The 25,361-nt window shown below is 34.8% G+C and overlaps 1 protein-coding gene across 4 annotated transcripts in view; it reads left to right on the top strand.

The window, feature by feature from the left end:
• The window catches only part of LOC106060713 (neurogenic locus notch homolog protein 1-like), a 50,380-nt gene that overhangs the window by 14,043 nt on the left and 10,976 nt on the right, over positions 1-25,361 (top strand). For 3 of the 4 annotated variants that reach the window (XM_056043307.1, XM_056043289.1, XM_056043301.1), the window contains exon 2: positions 21,140-21,493. In XM_056043307.1, coding sequence (XP_055899282.1) covers positions 21,373-21,493 — 121 coding nt within the window. In that variant the 5' untranslated portion in view covers positions 21,140-21,372. Of the gene's footprint in view, positions 1-16,684; positions 16,756-21,139; positions 21,494-25,361 lie in introns of those variants that run through there. The other variant, XM_056043296.1, reaches the window with a different exon arrangement.

Raw genomic sequence — 25,361 nt, 5'->3', positions numbered from 1 at the left:
ACTACGCTGTGATCCTAACACTTTCTCACTACGCTATGATCCTATCACTTTCTCACTACGCTATGATCCTATCACTTTCTCACTACGCTATGATCTTATCACTTTCTCACTACGCTATTATTCTATCACTTTCTCACTACGCTATGATCCTATCACTTGTCTCACTACGCTGTGATCCTAACACTTTCTCACTACGCTATGATCCTATCACTTTCTCACTACGCTATGATCCTATCACTTTCTCACTACGCTATGATCCTATCACTTTCTCACTACGCTATTATTCTATCACTTTCTCACTACGCCATGATCCTATCACTTTCTCACTACGCTATTATTCTATCACTTTCTCACTACGCTATGATCCAATCACTTTCTCACTATGCTATGATCCTATCACTTTCTCACTACGCTGTGATCTTATCACTTTCTCACTATGCTATGATCCTATCACTTTCTCACTACGCTATGATCCTATCACTTTCTCACTACGCCATGATCCTATCACTTTCTCACTACGCTATTATTCTATCACTTTCTCACTACGCTATGATCCTATCACTGGACCAATTTGACCAGTTTGAAAAATACGTGGAGGGGGATTGGGATATCAAGGGGTAAATTTTACCGTAATCGGTTTTTAAAAGCATTTATAAAAAAAAAGTGGAAACGACCTAAATTCAAACTCATGGCTCACGCCTCCTCAATCCGACATTCTAACCATTCTGCTAGGAAGTTGCTAGGTATGAATATAGAAGATTATATTGTTTGTTTCAAACTTAATTTTAATGCGGCGCCTATAAAGAGGACTAATTTAAAATATCAGTCAAGTACATTGTCTTTCCCTTGTTCGAGGTACCAAACAAAATATTTAATTAGCAATAATTAATGAACTTATAGGTATTTTTTTAAAGGATTCTTTTGTTGTCTGGTACAAGAAATAATTGTGCAAAATTTCAGCTTGATCCGAGATTGGGTGTGGAAGAAATAACGTGTACAAACTTTTTACCAGACAGGCGGACAGAAACATGGACAGACAAGCAGAGTGAGTTGATATAAGCTTTGCAAAAACTGTTTCAATGTTTTTTACTCTTAAATTGACTGGCTCTACTTACGTCCAATGCAACCATCAGCCCAACTGTCTGAATCTCTACATTTGTGCTCAACATGAACACCCTGGACGGACTGACATTAAGAGCGGAGAGGGGACTGAAGGCATCCAAATAGCCATGAAAATTAATTGCAAGTTTTACACTTCATGCTTGATTGGTTGACTTAACGTCCAGCCATAAGGTCGGCTTAACCCCTAGAACCAGGCACTGACTCATGGGTAGTAGTTGATTGTGGCTCGGGATGTGTCTGGGCGGGGGGTAAGTTACACCATCAATCTTTAGGACCCCAATAATTATCTTCAAGCTTGATTTCGTCTGATAAAGTCGTGCTCAAGTCAGCTAAGGAGTTCAACCCTTGCCCCCATATTTTCTCGACCGGGTTCTGAGTTGAAAACACTATTTCAAAGCGTGCGCATAATGTTTAATGTATCGCGAACCTTCCATCGCAAATTTTTCTTTCACACTTTTTTTTAAAGTTGAAAGTTGAATTAACTTTTTCAGAAATCAAGTTTTTTTTTTTTGGTAACGAGATGAGAGGGTTGTATGTGTGTGTGTGTGTGTGTGTGTGTAAGTTTTTTTTTTTTTTTGGTGGGGGGGGGGGCAAGGGGCGTGGGTTAGTATAATGAATGTTGAAAAAGAAAGAGTTGTATTATAGCCAAAATTATACAACTAGAATTTGAAAAAAAAAAAATAAACGTTTAAAAATGTGGACACCAAATAAGAATCAAAAATTTCAAAAGTAAATCAACGCTCAATAAATAGTTTTGAAACATCAGCTGTCATTAAGAAAACTTAAAGAAAAGTTTTAGTTTTGTAATTATTTACTTTTGAAGTAACGTCTGTATTAGTCTGCATTTACTTTTGAAGTAACGTCTGTATTAGTCTGCATTTACTTTTGAAGTAACGTCTGTATTAGTCTGCATTTACTTTTGAAGTAACGTCTGTATTAGTCTGCATTTACTTTTGAAGTAACGTCTGTATTAGTCTGCATTTACTTTTGAAGTAACGTCTGTATTAGACTGTAATTTATAAGGTTATTTGTCTGTATAGTTGAACACATTGAATTAAATCATGACTGACATACACGCTTTTTTAAAGTTGTTTTATTGTTATATAGTGCAGACTCTCAAGTGTTTACTGAAATACAGGACGTTGCTTGTATTTATATAAAGAAAGGAAACAATCGCATTTATTGAGCGCTCATAGAGAAAGTGTACATTATTTACGGCCTTAGCAATGAACTGAGAAACAAAACCTATCAAGATATGATATCAATGTTTCAATTGAAAAAACAAACTGGAGTCTCTTTATATGATCTTTATATAATCTTCAAATAAAAAAAAAAACCATAATAAAACACTCAGAAAGACACAAAGTAAAAGGCGCATTCCTCGTCCCATATGCTAGGACAAATGTGTACAAATGCTCCTTCTTCCCTAGTGCTATTAGAGCATGGAATGGGTTGCCTGAGCCAGCCAGGAAAAGCAATGTCTTGGCAGAATGTAAGTCATTGGTTGACATGCATGACTAGATATATGACGCGTAGGACGTAATCATCATCTTTTTTTTTTTAAAGTAACGTCTGTATTATATAAGATAAGATAATAAGATATATAAAAAAGTAAAGATCTATAGGGCAGATGATGTAAATATCATCAATCTCTGTGTTCCACCAGTACAACGATCAAACGCCTTTACTTTCCCAAAATGTATGTCAGGTACCCATTAGAGGCGCCCAAATAATCCGGAAATAATAAATCTCAGCTTTCACAAAGAGAAGACTAATACAAGTAGTTTAAAGAAAAGTTTGCAAATATTTTCTCTGTCTTTTTTTAAATGATATTTATTCTTTCCCAAATAATTAAAAACATTTATATTTTGAATACTAAAAACTTGACAGACATCGAGGGCAACATTCTTTTAGCCTCTGCGAGACACTTGATTTGGTGATAACGTTTTTTTTTTAAGGTCATGAATATTCATAAAGTGCATATTGCTGGAGTTCCTTTGGATAGGTAGCACCTGTAGTGTCGTCAGTCATAGAACTAAAGGCAAGGTCAGTCTGGGCATGCCTGTCAGTATGTGTGTCTAATTAGTTACACACTGATTGCTCGTTGGATTTAGTACTGAGCTTAGTTTCTGGCCTCTTCAGCTGAGTGAAGTCGAAAACAAGTTTCACCTGAAATGTATTCCAGTTATTTTCTGGCAATTTTTATTTTTGCCCGAAATCTGTTTGCAATATTTTCAGACGCCTTCATTTTTACCTGAAATCTGTTACCAATATTTTCCATATTTTTTTTTGCCTGAACAAATATGTACGGCATTACAACTTTTATTATGTAAGAAATTGATGTCAACATTATTGTAACATATAACATTCTCTAGACTTACTTGCATAATAATTTAAAACGAAGGTTATACTAATTTGTTAGCGTCCTATATCATCATCATACTCCTAAACTTCTACCTGGGCCCTAAACATCTCATCCACTCTACACAACTGGTGCGGTATAGAGCAGGCCCTTGTTCTCTTAGAGCACAATCATTCAGTATTACTTGCTTCTCAGTTCAGAAAGAGAGAGAGAGAGAGAGAAAGAGAGAGAGAGAGTAAGATAGAGACAGACAGAGAGAGAGAGAGTGAGAGTGAGAGAGAGACAGAGAGAGAGACAGAGAGGAGAGAGACAGACAGACAGACAGAGAGAGACAGAGAGAGAGACAGAGAGAGACAGAGAGGAGAGAGAGAGAGACAGACAGACAGACAGACAGACAGAGAGACAGAGAGAGAGACAGAGACAGAGAGAGACAGAGAGAGAGCTATGCGTATGGTCACCTAGGGTATCAACCAGTGTGACATATCGATGGAAGAAGATGAAGGATCCAGGTCCTATGACGAATGCAAGATGTCCAGTAAATTAAAGTAGCCTCATCAAGTCGGCTGGGATTATCGACTACATCATTTTATTATTATCGCTTAAGGCACAACGGTTGCTTCATTTTTGTTAGGCGTGAAATCATTGCTAACAATGTTAGTAGACTGTTACCATCGTCTGCTGAATATTGATAGTGGTCAGTGGTAGATTGCGGGCTCACCTCAACTGGAAACCAAAACTGTATTAGGCTGATTAGTAATTATTTACGAAAAATTTGTTAGTTACTTTTCATCTAAAAAAAAGATCTGATTTTGGTCCGCTGGGATGTCCGCTGAATGTCTGTTCTTTTAGCGACTTGTTGAGTACTGGTCTTCTAAGGCACTTTTTTGGTGTTCATTTTAACAAAGCTTATATCAACTAACTCTGTCTGTCTAGTAAAAAGTTTGTACAAGTTATTTCTCCGACACCCTACCTCAGATCAAGCTGAAAGTTTTGCATAATTATTTCTTTACCTGACAACACAAGAATCAATTTAAAAAAAACAACAACTAACCAGTTAGTTCATTTACTATTAGTTATTTATTATTTTGTTTGCTATCTCGAACATGGGAAAAAAATTGTACTTGACTAATGTGGTGGTATACATTGAATTAATCCCCTTTATACTTTGTAGAGAGAAAAGTTGGAAACTAACAATAAATAACCGTTAAACCTTATATTTTCAATAGCACTTCCCTGGCACAGTGGTTAATGTGTTATCCTGAGGAGGCTTTAGCCCTCGAGTTCGAATTCAGGTCCTTTTTTTTTTCGTTTTTTTTTTTACAAAGCTTATGTTAACTCTGTCTGTAAGGTAAAAATTTGTACACCTTATTTTTCCCACATTTAATCTCGGATTAAGCTGAAATTTTGAACAATTATTTCTTTTACCTGGCAACACAAGAAGCAATAAAAAATTAACCAATTAGCGTATTGGTAATTTATTATTTGGTTTGGTATCTTGAAATAGTCCCCTTTAGGACTCTTGAGCCTTGAGTGAACATTTTTTTATGCATTAAAAAAAACGATCATGTAAACATTCACAAAGATAACCCCTTACCCCCCTCCCTTCACAACTGGTCCAGATAAGTGATAGGGTCATAGCGCATTGACGAAGCTAAAAGCTAAACAAAAAAAAAATTGTAAAAATATTTCAATCTTTTTTTGGGGAAAGCATGTACTACACTCCATAGGGTTTATTTTTTGGGGCCATCAATGCGTGCAATCAGTAGCGGCTTTATGTGGTAAATCAAAGCAGGTCATCTCTACTCTGAATTAAAAAGCTTTGTTACAGCAATATACGACAGAGTAATTAAGACAAACAATTACTAGAGGCATATCCTAAAATTTGAAGACAAATGCCAAAAGTACGAAAATGAGTCAATTTAAGGCATAATGGCAGGATGCTCAGATTTTTCAGAATTTGCCTACCTAGGTCACCATATTCAAGTTTCAAAATTAATACACCAACACTTGGCTTTGACACATAATTTGATTAATAGCATAAATGTAGTATCAGAAATACAAGCCACAGCATGTTCTCGAGTCAGCCGATCACTTATTATTCTGGGATAGGCTTATTTTGATTGACAAAACGGTGGATTTTAATCGCTCTGATCTGCTGATTATTGACAACAAAAAAAAAACAAAAAAAAACTACCATCATTGGCATTGCCGTACCACTATCCCATAAGTTCCCCTTTCAGACCTTGTGATCTATAGGGCAGATGATGTAAAGGTCATCTGTTTCTGTGGCCCACGGTTAATATAAGGCAAATAGGAATTGAAAAACAAAAGATATTGAAACCCAAACTTGGAGATTAATTGATTATGGAAGTTGTCTAAAATAACACTGTTGGCTAATCTGTGATTATATCAACAAAGTTACTAAGGGGAGAATGACAACTGACCTCACAGATAATGTCAAGACACTTAACATTCCTAAGAAGATTCTAGTTGCCTTTCAGAGGGCGGTACTGCCGCAGACCTGCCACATCATCATAAAATGTCTCAGTGGACACTGTTCAATGGATTACACTGAATCTTGTTTCTCTCTAACGAAGCTCCACCCTGATTTCGTTTTTCACATAAGTTCCCCTTTCAGACCTCGTGGTCTATAGGGCAGATGATGCAAAGGTCATCTGTTTCTGTGGCCTATGGTTTACGAGGGTGTCATGTGGCCAGCACAACGACCAGGTACCCATTAGAGCTGGGTGGACTCAGAGGCCCCGAAAGATCCCGAAAATTATAAGTCCAGTCTTCACCAGGATTCGAACCATGGACCTCTAGTTTGGAATCTAAGCGCTCTACCTCTCAGCCGCCACGCCTTTCACATAATAATATAAATAATAATAATAATTATGATAATAATTATGATAAAAATAACAATAAGGTGCAGAATTACTTCCCTTCGATAATACATTCTCAAATGAATTCTAATTCAAAACAAACTTAAAAGTTCAGCACTAGGCCTAAAAGCAACATTTCTCTCTGTAAAATGTGATCTACTTGGTTAGATCAGACTTCTCCCACAACGGGTGTAAACTAGTCTGTCTGCACCTGTGTGAGGTGGATTAATGTGTGGTCCTCTTTCAGAGTGAGAGAAGCAATTTTACCTGTCGTCTGTCTAGGATTATCTCCAGTAAATGTCTGCGTCAATAATCTGTTAATCTCCCTTTACACCAGAGACTTGGAGAGTTGATGGCGGCGAATGTATTCAGACATTTCTTTCTTATAGTAGAAGTCTATTTAGTTGTATGCCATTCGGCATCTATCTATCTATCTATCTATCTATCTATCTATCTATCTATCTATCTAATCTATCTATCTATCTATCTATCTATCTATCTATCTATCTATCTATCTATCTATCTATCTATCTATCTATCTATCTATCTATCTATCTATCTATCTATCTATCTATCTAATCTATCTATCTATCTATCTATCTATCTATCTATCTATCTATCTATCGATCGATCGATCTAAGCTATCTATCTATCTATCTATCTAAGCTATCTATCTAACTAGCTATCTATCTATCTTTGATCTACTATTTTTTTTAAGGAAAATTATATTTTGTGAAACGCCCAGACCTAATATTCCAAAGAGCCTCTCAAATAGTTTCAATAGAATAGTCGGACTAGTAAAGTGCTAATAAGACTATTTGTTAAGACAGAGGTTTGGGGGGAGTGGACAAAGAAGTGATACTCGAGCACTGCCCAATGCAAAGGAATATTTGTAGTTTTAGATGTAGGAAAAAAAAAGGGAAGGGGTCCATAACAAAAAGAAAAACAATACATAGCTTGGGAACAAATCAACCGGCGTAGCCAGTGGGTAATATTAGTATTGGCATATATATATATATATATATATATATATATATATATATATATATGTGTGTGTGTGTGTGTGTGTGTGTGTGTGTGTGTTTGTGAATGCTTAATTTCTCCTGCATAACCACATTTCAAATAATAATAATAAAGTCGAAATAAATCTGATATTTAAAAATGTTTTTAGAAACTTGGGCATTAGGTATTTAGTGCCATCAAACTATGTGAACAGAATTTCTCTGAATGAATTTTTATAAATTATTTGTTTTATTTTACCCAAAATCTTTATTTCCTTATTATGATATTGTATGAGACATGTTTCTCTATAAATGTAAATAAATATCCATTCATCTCTCTCTCTCTCTCCCTCTCTCTCTCTCCATCTCTCTCTCTCCCTCTCTCTCTCTCCCTCTCTCTCTCTCCCCCCCTCTCTCTCTCTCCCTCTCTCTCTCTCTCTCCCTCTCTTCCAATTATTTCTGAACAAACGTGTCAAAACACCTTTAAAAAACAAACTACAACTATGTTTAAGGAAACTATAAATTGGATCTCAAACAAAGAATTCGTTGTATCAACGACTGGGGCAGAAAATCTAAAAATAAAGTATTCCTCCCCAGTCAGTGACACCTCTTAACGTCTGCTAATAACTTGCCTTTAATTGAGACGAAAGGATGAGTTGAAAAGAGAACTAATCACGTGGTGTAGACATTTTGAAAACTCAAACCCAGTTCTGGCTCTTACTTTTATAACCTCGCTTCGATGCGTCTGTAGTACTCTGTACTCGTGACGCTGGAGTGCTCCTTCCAATTATAGACTTCAAAGTGAAGATTCAAAGAACTCCAGACCATAGACGACTCTCTGTTGTCATAATTTTATTTGGTTATTTTAAAAACTGAAGCTTGCCCTTAAAGTGAACCACCAAAATGAGTTCAACTGCCAATTACGAAATATCGTTTTCAAGGCAATAATTCCATTGAACATCTTGTTTGTATATTCACTTTTAAAAATAATTTGTCTTTTAGAGCCAAAAATAAATACGCAGATAAAAAAAGAACTTTTAAAAATTATTAAGGATTTCTTTGGCGCCATAATATAACAAAACAATCCCATGGCTCAAGCTTTCAATTTCTCACGTCTGCAAGTAGTCACCTGCTTCGTTCATTTTGTCCATAACTTATGAAATCATAGACGTTGTGTCTTTTTATGTCTTGTTTACAAATTTATATTCTACCTTGACTGGAGAACACAAACAAATTCTTAATTTAAAGGATTTTTAATAGAATGGGCTATTATTTACAAAACATCAAAAATAAGAGTAGTCTCGTCTCATAATTATTATTTTGCAATTTTTAGATACATAATCTTCTTCATCAAAAGACTGAATGCAACACTAAATTGTGATTTTTTGTGTATTTTTGATAATCAATTACTAGATCTAGATCTAAAAAATAAAATGATATGTTACATGTTAAAAAAAAAACAACGATCGATCAGTCGCAGATAAGAATTTATTTCCGGTTTCGGGTGTAGTAGTAGATATAAGTCTATGGGTATAATATATGTTTGTGGTCCTTATTTTTAATCTAAGTTTTAATTTAATGCATAATTAAAACATGTATTTTGCTTTATAAAATTATAAACTAATTGAAAAGAAACATTAGCAATATTTCCAAATTTAAGTTGAACCACAATAAAAATAATAATTGCATAATTGCAGGAACAGAAACTTGGCTACATCTTGAAATTTATAATGCAGAAATTTTCAATAGTAATTATGAAATTTTTAGAAAAGATAGGGCTGATAATCATGGAGGAGTTCTTTTAGCAATAAAAAACACTCTTATAGCAAAAGAAATTACCTTACCTAACTCAAAAAATATAGAATCAACATTTTGTAAAATTAATACCACCTCAACATCCCTAATAATAGGCAGCATTTACAGACCACCAAATTCTAGTTTAGAATACATGCAGGAACTATGTAATCAGATTACTACACTTAAAGAGACAAATAAAAATGCAGTTTTTTGGATTATGGGTGATTTCAACCTACCTGATATAAATTGGAAAACACTAACCATAGATAAACACCAAAATCTTAAGGATATAAATGAGCTTTTCATAGAAACTTTACACAACCCAAGTTTAGATCAAATCATTAAAAAGCCAACTAGATTAAACAACACATTAGATCTCTTCTTAACCAACAGACCTGGATTAGTAGTTGATTATGATATTATCCCTGGTCTATCAGACCATGAGATCATAAAAATACACAGTCAGATAAAAGCAGTAGCCAATACAAAACCCAAAAGAAAAATCTTACTCTGGAATAAATGTAACCTAACACAACTACACCAAGCTGCATTAAACTTTCAACAAACATTCTTATTAGAAAAAGACATTAACCAACCAGTCGATGACCTCTGGAATTTCATTAAAAACGATCTTAAAAGCATTATAGAAAATCATATACCAACTAAATACACATCAAACAAAATAAATAAATGCTGGTTTAATAATAGACTAAAGAAGCTTTGTAAACAGAAGGAAAACCTATACAGAAAATTTAAAGAAACTAATGCAGAAAAAGTTTACAAAAAGTATATAAAAATTAAACACTTAACCCAAAAAGTAAGCAGACAGCTGCAGAGTGAATACATAAACAATGTAATATCTAAAGATAACAACAAAACCCTATGGTCATACATTAAGTCTAAGAAAATGGAAAAAACAGGCATAGCACCATTAAAAGATGAACATAACATAATACATAATGATAATGAAACTAAAGCAAACATCCTAAACAAATACTTTACATCAGCATTCTCAACCCCAGGAGACAAAGACATATTACTTAATTTGAACCAAGTAGACAACATAGAAGATATAGTAGTACAAGAAAATGGAATTCAAAAACTATTAGCCAACACCAAACCAAACCTGATGGTATTCCAGCTAGATACTCAAAGAACTAAGCAATGATCTAGCCCCAGTGTTCAAAATACTCTTTCAGGCTTCACTTAACCAGGGCAGAGTACCAAAGGACTGGAAAGAAGCTAATGTCACCCCCCCCTATTTAAAAAAGGAGAAAAATCTGACCCAGGAAACTACAGACCAGTATCACTTACCAGCATCACATGTAAAATCCTAGAACACATAATATGTAGCAACATCATAAACCACTTAGACATAATGTCCTCACACCATACCAACATGGCTTTAGGAAATATAGATCATGTGAAACACAACTAATAGGACTAATTGATGATTTTTCAAAAGGTTTAGATAATAGTGAACAAATAGATGCTATCTTACTAGATTTTTCTAAGGCTTTTGACAAAGTTCACCACCATAGTTTGCTTAAAAAATTAAAATATTTCGGCATTAACGGTCCACTGCATCAGTGGATTAAAGATTTTCTGATAGGGAGAGAACAAACTGTAATAATAAATGGCTCTAAATCAACACCGATAACAGTAAACTCATGTGTACCTCAAGGAACAGTCTTGGGTCCACTACTATTTTTAATTTACATAAATGATTTACCAAATTGCATTACTTCAGGAACAAAAGTCAGATTATTTGCAGACGATTGCATAATATATAGAACAATAAAAACAACACAAGACACAGATATTTTACAAAGAGAATTAGATGAATTACAGAAATGGGAATCAAATTGGAGCATGTCTTTCCACCCAGAAAAATGTCAGTTGTTAAGAGTAACAAAAAAACTAACACAAATTAATTCCACTTATCTTATTCATGGCAAACCAGTAACACAGACTAAAAACGCAAAATACCTAGGTGTTATAATAAATGAAAAACTGTCATGGAATCCACATATTGATGAAACTACAAAAAAATCAAACAAAGCATTAGGATTTATTAAAAGAAATTTCTATAAATCAAATAAGAACATAAAACTAAAATGTTATTTAACCTTGGTTAGGCCAATAATAGAATATGCATCCTCCGTCTGGGACCCCTCAACTCAAGAAAACATTAAGAAACTGGAACAGACACAAAATAGAGCAGTGAGATTCATAACAAACGAATATTCACATTTGACTAGAGTAACACCTTTAGTAAAATCACTAAATTTAGAAAGCCTTCAGGACAGAAGGCTCAAAAGTAAAGTAAAATCCTCTAAATCTGCGCCACTACAAACACCAACAAACTAACCAAACCAACTATCCAACACAAACTGATCAAAACAACTTTCTAACTTATAAAGAGAACTATTACTACCACACTAGACCTAGATCTACACAAACACACTACAATAAACTAGTCTAGATCTAAATAATTCTACTACTACAATCAACCCATAACTATAACCAAAACAAGATCACCTTAGTCTTAGTACCTTACTATTAGCATTCCCTAAGAACAGAAACAGACTATAACTTATAACTAAGCCACTAAGGCTACACTACAAAAACAAAATAACACTAGATTCTAAATCTACAGCAAGAGTTACAGCAGAGTAATAGCAGTTATAATCAGCAGTTAAAACAGCAGTTACATTCAGCAGTAATAATAGCAGGCCGTCCCAGGTACAGAATAATAAAATAATTAGACGACAGACCACAAAGATCTTCAGCTGTCACACAGACATACTATACTGACCACTGGTCAACTGTACACTGAACTGTTTTAAGACCCCACCCTAACCTACACAAAAAGCGGAAGTACAAATAATAAATTTGGCACTAGCCTATAAAAAATAGAATACATAAAAATATAGCTCTGGGAGCGCAAGCTCACATCAGGATAATGTTCCAGTCGATAAATATTAATTGATCTATAAAAGCCATGATTATCAGATTAAATCTTCTTGTCAGGTCCAACAACTCCATATCAATTTTGCAACTTGATATAAGCTTTACAACTTGATATAAAACTTAAACCTATTAGCTTGACATTAACCTACCAACTTAATATAAACCTACCAACCTAATATACTTGATATGCCTATAATAGAAACGAACTGACCTTTTTTTTTTTTGAAAATATTTATTTTTTTGCTACGCTCTAATTGATATTCCACGTTTATCTTTCTAGCTAATATAAGACACAATAAGCATTTAGGCTTAATATCTCATTGCTTCTACAATGTGTGTGTGTGTGATGACCGACTTATTATTACCATGAATTTGTTTGTATGAGTTTGTGTGTCTATGTGTGTCTGTATGTGTGTGCACACATTTGCTGAGCAATAATTACAAACAAACCACACTGTACCGCTGACAATTTCCTCTACTCATTGTGCAGACCAGAAACAAAGTCTCCCCCCAAACACCAAAAGGTTAACTACATCTGGAATGGTGAAGGAAATAGAATAATACAATTCTATTACACTCCGCGATCACAATTTCTTAGACTGGGGCACGCTCCTAGGGCACTATATCATTGCTGGCTGATAGAGCCCATAGTTTCGTGTTCCGATATGCTGAGTCTTATTCTAGAGAGGAAATTGAGGACAAACAAACGGCCGCAATTCTATCTTCTCTTGATAGTTCAAAGTTCATAGACTTCCATCACGAGAATAGTACTTCGGTACTACCATTCCCGATGGGTATTCCTAGTCTTAGAGTCTTATATAGGTTAGTAAATAGATTCCCGATGGGTATTCCTAGTCTTAGAGTCTTATATAGGTTAGTAAATAGATTCCCGATGGGTATTCCTAGTCTTAGAGTCTTATATAGGTTAGTAAATAGATTCCTATATTTTGAACCTTAAGTTGAAGTCTGTATGAACAATTCGTTATTGTTTCCTTGGTTTATTTTTCTGTTTAGTTTTACAAAGATGTTCTCTTCTTTCTTTCATTTCTTTGAACCAAATATCATGTAAATATTATGTAAACATATATAAACAGCATAAATCCATGCATTAGTGGTGGCCTAGTGATAAAGTTCTTGACTTCTGAACCGAAAGTTCCCAGTTCGAATCCCTCTAAAAATATGGATCAGGATTTTTAACTCGTGATGCCTGGAAAGTAATGGTGATTGGTCGTTGTACTGGCCACATACTATCCTCGTTAACTGTCGATCATAGAAACAGCTGAGTTTCACGTCATTCGCACCATGGTCTGAAAAGGGAACTTTCTAATTTTATTTTTATTTATTAATTATCAAAATCTAATTTCTATTCTAAAAAAAGAGTTAAGAGTTACAACTAAATTTTGAAAGATAGAGTAGGTAAGCTTTCCTACAGGAATTATTTATCCGATATTTTCTCTTTGAATTTGAAAAACAGTTTGTCGTATTGATATTTTAGCCCCCCCTCCCCCTTTTTTGTTCCCAGGAGTGTAACCCTACGCCTTGGCGTGTCCCAGCCTCTTGTTCTCTAGCATGTGTTGCCCCGTACTGTAGATACAAAGGTCTTGTATGCACCGCTTCACATAACGTCTTAAGATATATGCATGGACACACTGGGTCAACACCAGAGGTCGCTGTACTGGCAACTTCCGCCTGTTCGTTTGTTTGTCAATTAACGCGTTACCCATAAGTGCAAATAGTCTTTGCAAATACCTATGGCGTATACTTCTTCTATGTCTGTTAGAGGTGTCCTGTTAGACTCCGCCTGTACAAAAAGGCGGAAAGTAGATTTGAATGGCAGTGATGAGACTCTCTCGCGGGAAAACGAAACTTCGGATCTCCTCCTTCAGATCAGAAACTGTTCACATAACAGTGTAGATGTGAATAGAACTCAAAAATAAAACTAGAGGGTCTGTGTCAAGCCAAACGATAAATTATACAAACTTTAAGCCAAATAGTGAAATACCGGAGGATAAAGCTTTCCCGGTACATGCCGGCATGAATCAAAGATCTTAAAATGCTGAAGATTATTTTATTTTTACTTTTTTTTTATAAAAAGAACGGGAAAAAAAATGAAACACTGTTGAAAGCTTACAGGGCGACGTGTTATACTAAGAGACTGCGAGACTTACAGTTTACACCTGATACCTTACATGATAGGTTCTTACAATTCTGATCTAGAGTAACAAGACAACTTAAGACAGTTTTAAACACGATTCCGACATGCTGACAGAATAAGTGCATTGACCATCAAGTCTGAGTCCAACAAGATCAACGATGTGTTGTCATGAAATGTGAGGGACTTTATTATATTATTCTCTGCTCTTGGATATCCTATAGTTGCCTGCTTTTGGAGATTTATAGTAGTCTTCCTTGGAAATACTAAATTATTTCTTCTTGTGTGTCTCTTCAGTTAACTCATCCTGCAATGTTTAACTTGTATTATATCCTGGAGATCCTACAATATTATCTATCATTATATCCTGGAGATCCTACAATATTATCTATCATTATATCCTGGAGATCCTACAATATTATCTATCATTATATCCTGGAGATCCTACAATATTATCTATCATTATATCCTGGAGATCCTACAATATTATCTATCATTATATCCTGGAGATCCTACAATATTATCTATCATTATATCCTGGAGATCCTACAATATTATCTATCATTATATCCTGGAGATCCTACAATATTATCTATCATTATATCCTGGAGATCCTACAATATTATCTATCATTATATCCTGGAGATCCTACAATATTATCTATCATTATATCCTGGAGATCCTACAATATTATCTATCATTATATCCTGGAGATCTTACAATATTATCTATCATTATATCCTGGAGATCCTACAATATTATCTATCATTATATCCTGGAGATCCTACAATATTATCTATCATTATATCCTGGAGATCTTACAATATTATCTATCATTATATCCTGGAGATCTTACAATATTATCTATCATTATATCCTGGAGATCTTACAATATTATCTATCATTATATCCAGTGCTTTTTTTTGTGTAAAAAAATAGGTGCCGGTACTCAGTGATGGATTGCCTAACTTTTAACTACTAATAAGTTAATAATAAATGTTAAAATACAAGAAAAGTATTTTTTCCCCACATTGAAAAAGGACCAGGTACGCCATACAGGTGCGTACTGTCACAAAAAGGCATTAATTATATCTATTATGATTTGGCATATCCTTCCTACAGTTATCTGCTATTGGTGTAAAATTGTCAAAAGCATCTTTTATTGACATTGTAGGTCTCCTAGGCTGACCTAGACTACCGACCTAGACTGACCTAGACTAGCCTCTTTCTAAACTAGAATCAAATGTTTTTATCTCATGGTTATAACCTAATCGTTTTGTTTAGTTACGGTAATGCGGTAGTACAAGTTAAAACATTTGTTTCTATTGAAAATGTATTCACAATCACTGTCTAGAGTAGTCTAAACTGATTATTATTTATATTATAACTATTAATTATTAATACACATAATTCTAAACTTTTTTTTTCTCGTATATAACTTTTTTATGTGGCGGTAAATTTAAATAGCATCCTATTGCGCCACTAAAACCAGAAAGCGAAAAGCCATATTCAGAGATCTGCAGAGATGCAAGAATATAAGAGTGATATCCCCTGTTATCTACTAGATCTATAAATAATTTCCCTCAACAATAGAATGTATACCCATGACCTAATTATGATTGTAATCATGTAATCTATTATATGTGCCCAGTTCAAGTTGATAGTAAACTAGATATTACCAGAGTGTGTTGACGACGTACTCTATAAGGATGTCAAAACTAATGTCTCGTGTCCCACAGTGTCATCTTTTATGGAGTCTATCAAGACAAACACGCACTCCATCAATAAACTCCGTGTTTCCCAGATACCCGTGATAACTCGCAGTCAGAGTTATGTTTGGTCATGCCTGGTTGACCCTGCCTGTTGCGAAGGTGTACAGTTACACCAGACCTCCACACCTTAACAAAACTCCCTGCTTGACTTCTTGCACGAGCGCCACGCTCCATTTGTTGCTTGTCGGGCTAATTCATCATCACCGCCCGATGCCCGGGGAGCCCGTGAATTGGTTGCCTCTTCTCAAAGGAAGTCGTGGGGCGCTGGACCTGGCGCTGAAGATTAGGGGCACACAAGGTGTCAAGCGACATTGACGTTTCAATATAAAAGTTTTTCAGGGGGGACAACGTCCCCAAGCTAAAGTACGTTAAATAATATTACATGTCATCACTAGACTCAAATAGTTTACAGAAGGGACAACAATCTGTTTAAAAAAAAAATGTCCATCTGTAGGATAGAAATTAAAATATAGGTCAGAGTTGATCTACAGAGAGTAGAAGCACACATTTAATTCATAAGTAATGACTTGAAATGTATTTACTTTTTTTTTTTTTAATTCTTTGCACAGACATTTTCTGGTCTTACTATGCGATACATATGATTGATTCTATTTTTAACCAAATATATTTATATAGGCCTACACTTAGAAAGGACATACGAAGATTGGACTATCTACAAGAGATAGTAATAGAGGTAACACGTTTAACTGGTCTACGTCCTTTACAACTTCGTCATAGAGAAGTTCATTCCATTTGTGTGACGTGGTCGTTGTTTTGCTAGTGTATTCTCACACCCCCTTTTTTTTTGACAAAGCTTATATCAACTCACTCTGTCTGTCTGGTAAAAAGCTTGTACACGTTATTTCTCCCACATCCATTCTCGGATCAAGTTGAAATTTTGCACCATTATTCATTGGCATAGACCAGGGGTGGGCAACCTTTTTGTATCGAGGGCCGCATTAAAAAAATGGGAATGGCGGGCCGCACATGTATATATATATATAAGTTATCTAACTGTGTAGAATGTCTTCTATTTAATATTTAAACTGTATTATATTCACGATCCTTTCTATTTATACCACACTCCACGTTGAAAAATTACAAGTGTAAGCAATTTTTGAAACTAATTTAACTATTTTTATAAATTGCTGTTGTCATTTTATATCACAATATCCCCCATAAATATACAGTTGTACTTAATGTGCAGTATTTTACTTTTTACACTCGTGCATAATGTTTCTTAACTGTGAAACTATCTTTCTAGTTGTTACCTCTGTGTGTGACTGCTGTCAAATTACAGTCAGTCAACATTGACCAGTGATTATACTTATTTAGTTTCCACAAAAAAAAAATAATACTTGCTCACAGAATAAGACAATATATGTTCCAGAAGTTAAATGTCGGGACGAGCGAAACCTGCCCTTTGGAGCATCACCAGAGAAAGCTGACCATGTCCTTCAATGGTGCATACTAAATCAAGAGACCCGAACAAGACTTTGGCCCCAAAACCATCCAAAGACCACTGCGCGGTTGAACTCAGATATAGGATTACTGATCTGAACCCTACAATACGTAAAGTGAGAACGAAGAAGAAGAATAACAGATGTAAGTGTAACCAAATAGTGTGAACAGCAGCAAGGTTTTTCAAGTGTAGAAATACAGCTTCTGGCACCCATAAGACTGCCGTGCAAGTACTGACTGGAACTTCTCTTTGATTGGAGTTATGTCTTCTGGAGCTGAATCAGCATCAGCGCTAAATGGTGAGCTGATGGTATTGAAAACTGGTTATTGACGTCATTTGCTTTTATAAATTGCACAATTAAGGAATCTTAATAAGTGTTGTTGCTTTAATCATTTCACTAGAAATAGTTTCACCTTTCAGCCAATGAAAATGACAAAAAATGTTTCTATTTTACTTGCTTGTAGAAATGGGAAAGCCTTTTTTTTTAAAAAAAAGATTTAACATTCATTTGCATTTATCTGTAAGCAGCTAATTGCAATGGAATAGAGTGTAAGACATTGATCTAGTTCACGCGATAATATGAACTACTTATTAATAGTTGTTTTAAATTATGTTCCACTTCTATGCATACTAAATAGATTTTTTCTCTTTAAAATTAAAAGTAAACGTGTTTTTTTTTTTAATTTAGGTAGTTGTATGACTAAGATAACTTAAGAAAAATATTTTTTTTTACAAAGCATCTAAAACGGTTTTCATAAATGTGTTAAAACTATGGTTAATAGTCATCTCCCTTTCTTAATAACCTCCCGTTTTGTTTTGTTACTATTAATAGCGAATTGTTGTAATAGGGTGTAATTTTTATGAAAAAAAAACTGCTTGCATAGTTGATTTCCAAAAAAAAAAAAAAAAAAAAAAATTCACTTTAAGAAAAGAAAAGCGTAGCCGTTGCCTCAGAATGGTCTAAAATATCGCGATGTGCGATTTGCAATATCTTTTCTAGTTTACGAGATATAAACGGGACGGACGGACAGACAGACAAACCACACAAATCTAATAGCGTCTATTCCCCTTTCGGGGGCCGCTAAAATTAGCAATTAGCTGATTAAATACATGAATATATAAAACTATTAAACGATTAGTTAATCAATTAGTGGCAGTTAAATATTCTGTTTAAATTTTTCAGTATTCAAAGATATGGATAAATATGCAGCGTTTCGTCCTCCAAGATAATTTTACAAGTTATTTCTCCCACACCCGTGACCCATTTTAGTTGAAACTTTAATCTAATATTAGTTGTACCGAACAAGACATGAATCAATTCAGAGAGTAACCAATTAGTCAATTATTTATTGATAATTCATTATTTTGCTTGATATCGAATAAATGAAATAGCTTCTACATTAATGATATATATATATATATATTTATATATAGTTGTAAGTGTGGAGCTCTTTACATTACATAAGCTTTGTTTTTTTATTTTGCTTGATCTATTTTAGACTCTGTACTGTAAGATTTGGTGAATCTTCTTAAATACTTTTGTGTATGCGTCTAAGATTACGTTTGCAATCTCATAGATATAAAAACTTTGTTAACTCCCTTTCCTTGTTCTGGAAGCTAAGGGTGAGTACAGCAGAAATGTTTTCAACGCTATCAGGAATTTCGTTTTTTTTTTTTTGTTTTTGTTTAAATTAAAAATGAAAGTGTTCCCTTTCAGACCTTGCGATCTACAACACTGTATTTCACCTGGGGCACGACCTTTGGGGGTAGGGGTGGGGCAATATTATCTTCTTGTCTTTACAAGGTGTGCCCAATCCATTATCGCCTGGTTTTTTGTTTTTTGTTTGATATTTCTGGTATACATTATATTTAGGACCGGTACCAGGAAAGTTAAACATTCCACCCACACTGCACTAAATATAACAAAATGACGTCATCTGAAAGACCGTACCACTGCAGTTCAATTTAACTACCGGAAGTCATAATTAGCGACATTACTTGTTCTGAAGCCGGCAACAGTTTGGCGAAAGGGTCGTTACTCCAACTAGACTAGACTTAAACTATTTTGGGGGTTCGATGTACGTTTCTCTTTCATGTTTATTACAGACCGCGCCGGTAAATAGCGTGTCCTAGTCTCTTCCTTTTGATTTTGTACATTAATGATTGAATTAAGGGTAAGTTATAGGGCACCAATCACTTATAGCACACACAAACAGGAATAAATCCACTCACTAGCTTTTAATATTGGCCAGGCCCAGGTCAGGAAATGCTCAGGATATGACAGAAAAGTACTATTAGACACAAGTGAATTATGGGAACGTGGGCTAGTTCTGGGCTAAACTACAGTCACGTGCAGTGGCAAGTGGCAACAATCACGTGAATGTGATGATTCAGTAAAAGAAGGTTTATAGTAATGTATTCATGTGTATTTTATTACACGATGTCATTTAAATAAAGAACAAGTAGGCCCTATTTTTAAAAAAGTTTATTGTTTTTTTAAAAATCAGTTCCAACTTATTTCTTGTCATATGCCTCATTATTGCAAGGAGTGTTCCCGCTGAAGAAGTGTAATGTATATATTGTGTATATATAGAAAATTTTTTTTTTTTTTTTGCTTTGATAGCATTCAAAACAAATAAAAATAAAAATATTTTAGCCCAAAGTAATTTTATGCTGATAAAATAATTTTGAAAAATTATAACCGTGATTTTCCCCTTAAAGATGTCTGATTTTCTTAGGAAAATCGTTAGATCCATTTTCCAAAATACAAGAACTTTTTCTTTTTTGCTAAAATTCCCCCTCCCCCCCCCCCCCCCAATCCCGAAATGAAGTATGCAAGCTAATAGTAGGAATTGAAGAATTCTGTTTATTCTTAACTAGTAAAAAAAAAGAATATCCGATTCAATGACGTTGGGTAGCCCACCGTATATCGACCTAATAAAATTATCATGCAATAAAGTAATATAAATCAAAATATTTTTTTTTCGAACACTTTGCCACTAGAGAAGAAATAAAGAAACAAACACAAATTCTAAGCATTCTACTCTGGTGTTTGAAGACTTAAAACATTGAAAGTCATTTAAATGCAGTGACGTAGCTAGGAGTTTGACATCATTTAGGAGCCAGGGGGGGGGGCTTGACCTCTTTGGGAGCCCCTGCATTTTGGATAATATTTAATATTTAATGTAAAAATATTTCGAACACTCATTTGGGGGACCCTCAAGTGGGAGTCCGGGGGGGGGGGAATTTTCAAATTCTCCCCCCTACCCATCCTAGCTACGCCACTGTTTAAATATCACTGATAGTTTCCTTTGTTCTAAATAGCAGATTTAATATATTTTATCAATTTCATTAGCAATAAACTGTTTTTTAAAGAAAATATTAATTCCTTAGCTACCAATAATGAAGTTATGTTTAGTGACCTCATTTAGCTCATTTCATCCAGATTAATTCTTGGCTTGGTTGATGGGTTTATCTAAGGTCTTTCACATTATTCAGCATGACATTCTCACTCAATGTCTCGTGAAGTCACGTGAAGTCTCGTGAAGTCTCGTGAAATCACGTTAGCTATATTGAAATTTTTTTCAACTCATTCGTTTTTATTTTAATTTTTCAGACTCCATTTTGGATCGCTCCAAAGTTCTGACAATACAAAGTTTGTGATCTTAAATATTGAAATAGAATTCTGAAGAAGAAGCTACACTAAATTGATAAGAAGCTCCACAAAGAAGTCAAACCGAATTCAAAGACTCAACCGTGGTCATTTAAAGAACAACCAAGAGCAGGGTTCAAACCTCTTTTCTTCATACACGTTTCTGTGTAGATTATATCTAATGTGGACCCGCTGGTATGACGTCAGTTCACGCGGCGCTGAGGTCATCAAGTGAAGGGATTCTCCTGTTCCAGGAGATAGTTGTGTTGGTGTGTGCTTTCATTCACTTTGGCTGGACACCTGGCGTCGTTTATGCTGGTAAGCACACAATATTAGTATTATCGGCATACTCGATGATATAACCCGTCATAATGATGGGGCATTAAAATTGACTGTATATGCCTTAGGCTGCGTAATATTTGTGTGTTTTGTGTTAATTAGTATTGTATAAAGTTTTTAACTGTACATGATTTAAGCTGTATAATACTTAAGTGCTATGTGTTGATTAGAATCTTAAAAATGTTTTTGAATCAAATTGTCTCCTATAGAAGATTTTCATCTATGTTGGATGATTATGAAAAAGTTTTTTTTTTTTTTTTAAACATGTTTCCCTGGTTACAAAATATATCAAATGATTATAAGCGAAGAATTTGAAAAGGGATTATGATCATGTCTGAGCCTTTTTTTTTTTTTTTGCATTGCCGAATTAAATTTCTCAATTCTTCCATTTGTAGTTCAAACTACTATCAATACGGAGAAAGTCTTAGACTTTGGGTTCACTCAGTGGCGTGTCTAGGTCACAGTTATTGATACTGCTTGTACAGACTTCCAATTCTATTTATCTCGTTCGTGTAGTTTAAAGTTTAGACGAAATCTAATGTGGAACTACACTTATTGTACCTTTGAAATTATTATCAATTTGAAATCCACTTTCAGACACGTTCAATCTGCTTATGTTTTTGTGTTTAACCAAAGATCTAACCAGTTCATAATGAAAACTTCTTTTAGTGTAGGGCATAAAGTGAAAGCAAACTCGGATCATTTTCATTTAGGATTTCTTCTGAGTGAAACCTAAATATAACAATTAGGCATTAAGGCTTTATTTAGATGTTAGCCATATTTTTTAACGATTTCCCCCGAAAAACATAAATAAATAAACAAGGTTACAAAGACAGTTTGTGTGGAAACACAAACTCAAAATCGGCCCCCGAAGTGATCTACCTAGAGTCTTCACCAGGCTTCGAACAAGTGCTTTACCACTCAGCCACAGCATCTCCATATATTCATTTAGAGTACACTTATATTTTTTAAAATAATAATTATTAACCTTATCCATACATTCAAAATTAATAACATGTTACATGTAATAAAGAGAAACTAAAAAAGGTTTATTTTTCTTACAAAATTAGATAAATTGGCAACACGAAAAAAAATTCTTGACCTATTTTAGTTAGGTAGTGAGCTAGCTAGAAATGACTTAAAAGACTGGGAGTAGGTCTACTTGGACCAGACATTCCCCTCGCAAAAAAAAAAATAATTAATATCTCTATTGTCATTTGTCACAAACTAGACATAAATCTAGCTAGATCTAGACCTAGTTTTAGATCTAAATCTAGATTCAAGATCTAAGTCTAAGTCTAGAACTAGATCTAGAAAAAGTCTAGTCTAGAATTTCCATTGGCCTCCTTCAGTCGTAGAACGACTATGGTTCTTCTTAGAGCACACTTCCTCATGTGGCTGTGGAGCCCTATTTTGGAGACACACTCCCGTCCACAGATAGCGCAGGTGGCTTTTGCTTCGGTGGTAGAGGAGCTGGCCGTTTTTCGGATTGTACGATATTCTTTCTGAGCTGAGACCCATGTAATTTCACTGTTCATAGCTTTCTTGGTCACTGTCTCTCTCATGGGCGTAGCCAGGATTTTTTTTCGGGGGGGGGGTTGGGGGAGGATTTCCCCCGCCCCCCCCCCCTCCGCGGAAAAAAATTATATGTGTGTGTGTGTACATAATTAATCTTTATTACATTCTGACCCTTTCGGAAGACGTTTATTGTTTATTGAGCACTATTTCTGGTATTGAAAGCCAACAAAATGCATATTCTGAGGTATCTACAGTGCATTATCTTGCTATTAAAAAGTTTTATTTCAAAAACCTAATGTGCTATTCTTACTGACTTAGACCCTCTCGCGCCGTTCAGCGCATTTTCCGGCAAGCTGTTTCGCAACTCTTATTTTGCGTAATTCATTTTGTCGGAGAACATGTCCCGCAAAACCTCATGCGACGCTCTGTCACAACCTTACTAAGGATTCGACTCCGAGTTTGGCATATGATTTCTTTGATTTTGACCCGATTTCTATGACTGACTCCTAAAATCTGTCTTAGCCATCTTTTTTTAGCCACATTTAATGTTTTTCAATTTCGGCAGAAGACTATTCACACTTTAGGCCTATTAATGGAGCCCAAGCCACTGGTAGAAATTTGTAACCTTTCTTGACTACGCTCTTGGAATTACATACCTGTATTTCGCTTTAGATTTTATATCGAAAAGGAAAGTTTTTTCGTCAAATCATCTTTTGAGGGGTTTTAAAATAAAAAATCTCTGGAGTTTTTTTGTTGTTTTATTAATTCAAAACCCCATTTAGCTACGATCATAGAATCTGGTGACTGTAGTTCGCTTTATAATAATATTGAAGAGAGAGGTTTTCAACTCTAAACGCTCTGTAGGGGAATTTTTAACTCAAAACCATCTGGAGGGGTTTTAAACTTTAAAGAAAAAGTGTGTAATTTGCTTTTTTTTTATATTGAAGAGGTACTTTTTAGCTTCAAACCCCAACTGGTGGGGGGTGGTGTTAAACTCAAACCCCTTTGGCTACGCTCATAGAATTTTGAATGTGTACTTTGCTTTTTTTATATTGAAGAGGGGGTTTATCGTAAATTTTGGAGGGGGTTTTAAAATCAAAATCTTCCTTAACTGTGCTGTTGGAATTTGGGCATTGTTGTTTGAATTTATTGTTTGTTTTGTTTTATAGAAAAGAGTGATTTAACTGCAAAAACCTCTGGTAGGGGGTTTAAAACTCAAAACCCCCTGTAGGGGTTTTTAAACTCAAAGCCCCTGGTAGGGTTTTTTTAAATCTCAAAACCCTCTGGTAGGGGGTTATAAACTCAAAACCCCCTGGTATAGGGTTTTCAACTCAAAACCCCCTCGGCTGTGCTGTGGTAAGTGATGATTTAGTATTAAAATCTCACCTAAAATAAACAAAATGAAAGCAAAAATCAGTCACTTAATTTCGTCCCCCCCCCTGGGGGGGGATTTCATTTGGGGGGGGGGGTTGAACCCCAAGAACCCCCCCCCTGGCTACGCCCATGGTCTCTCTCCATCTGGTGCGGTCTAGAGCTATGTCTTCCCAATTGTCACTATTGATGTTCACTGACATGAGGTCACGTTTTATTACATCTATGTAACGGAGGTGGGGGCGACCAGTTTTTCTTGTGCCAGTCGCGAGTTGTCCATAGAGGATGACTTTCGGGATGCGCTTGTCCTCCATCCGGCGAACATGTCCAAGTGTAGATCTAATTATAGATCTAGATCTAGATATAGAATCTTGATATAGAATCTACTATATCTAGACTAGAATTCTTATGAATTTACACCTAGGCCAATGTTATGATCATGAATAGTAGGTCTTTTTTTTTTTTTACCGGGTAATGCCATTTCTAATGGTGTACTATGCTGTTCGTATCCGATTCATTTCTTAATGTGATACTATTGTTTACATAATTAATAAATCTGCACCCCTAATCTGTCAGAAGATAAGTTATTGCCTTAATAATTAAAATTTTGTTCAAATTATTAATACATTTATTATAAATATATCTAGATCTGGGCTCCATTTAGTCTTATTTAGACTGTCCTGTGTAGCCCCCTATAATATGGATATGTCAAAACTGCGCGCTATAAATGTAGTTCATTATTTTTTAAACGTATAACTAAAAGGAAGTTCGTATCAAAATTCTTTTTTAAAAATAACATTTGAATCAGAATTCTATTTAATGAGTTGGTTAATAAATGGAAAATATATTTTTATAATGAATCATTGACATTTTACCATTTACCATGCAATTTTTTTTTGTACCAATGCGCGAATCTATGAATGAAGCTAGATTTATTAATGTAGAAGTCCACGAACTT

The sequence above is a fragment of the Biomphalaria glabrata genome, chromosome 1 (genome assembly GCF_947242115.1).
Source record: "Biomphalaria glabrata chromosome 1, xgBioGlab47.1, whole genome shotgun sequence".
NCBI classification, from domain to species: domain Eukaryota; kingdom Metazoa; phylum Mollusca; class Gastropoda; family Planorbidae; genus Biomphalaria; species Biomphalaria glabrata.
Note: the sequence above shows the minus strand (reverse complement) of the source record. Positions and strands in the feature narration are given on the sequence as shown.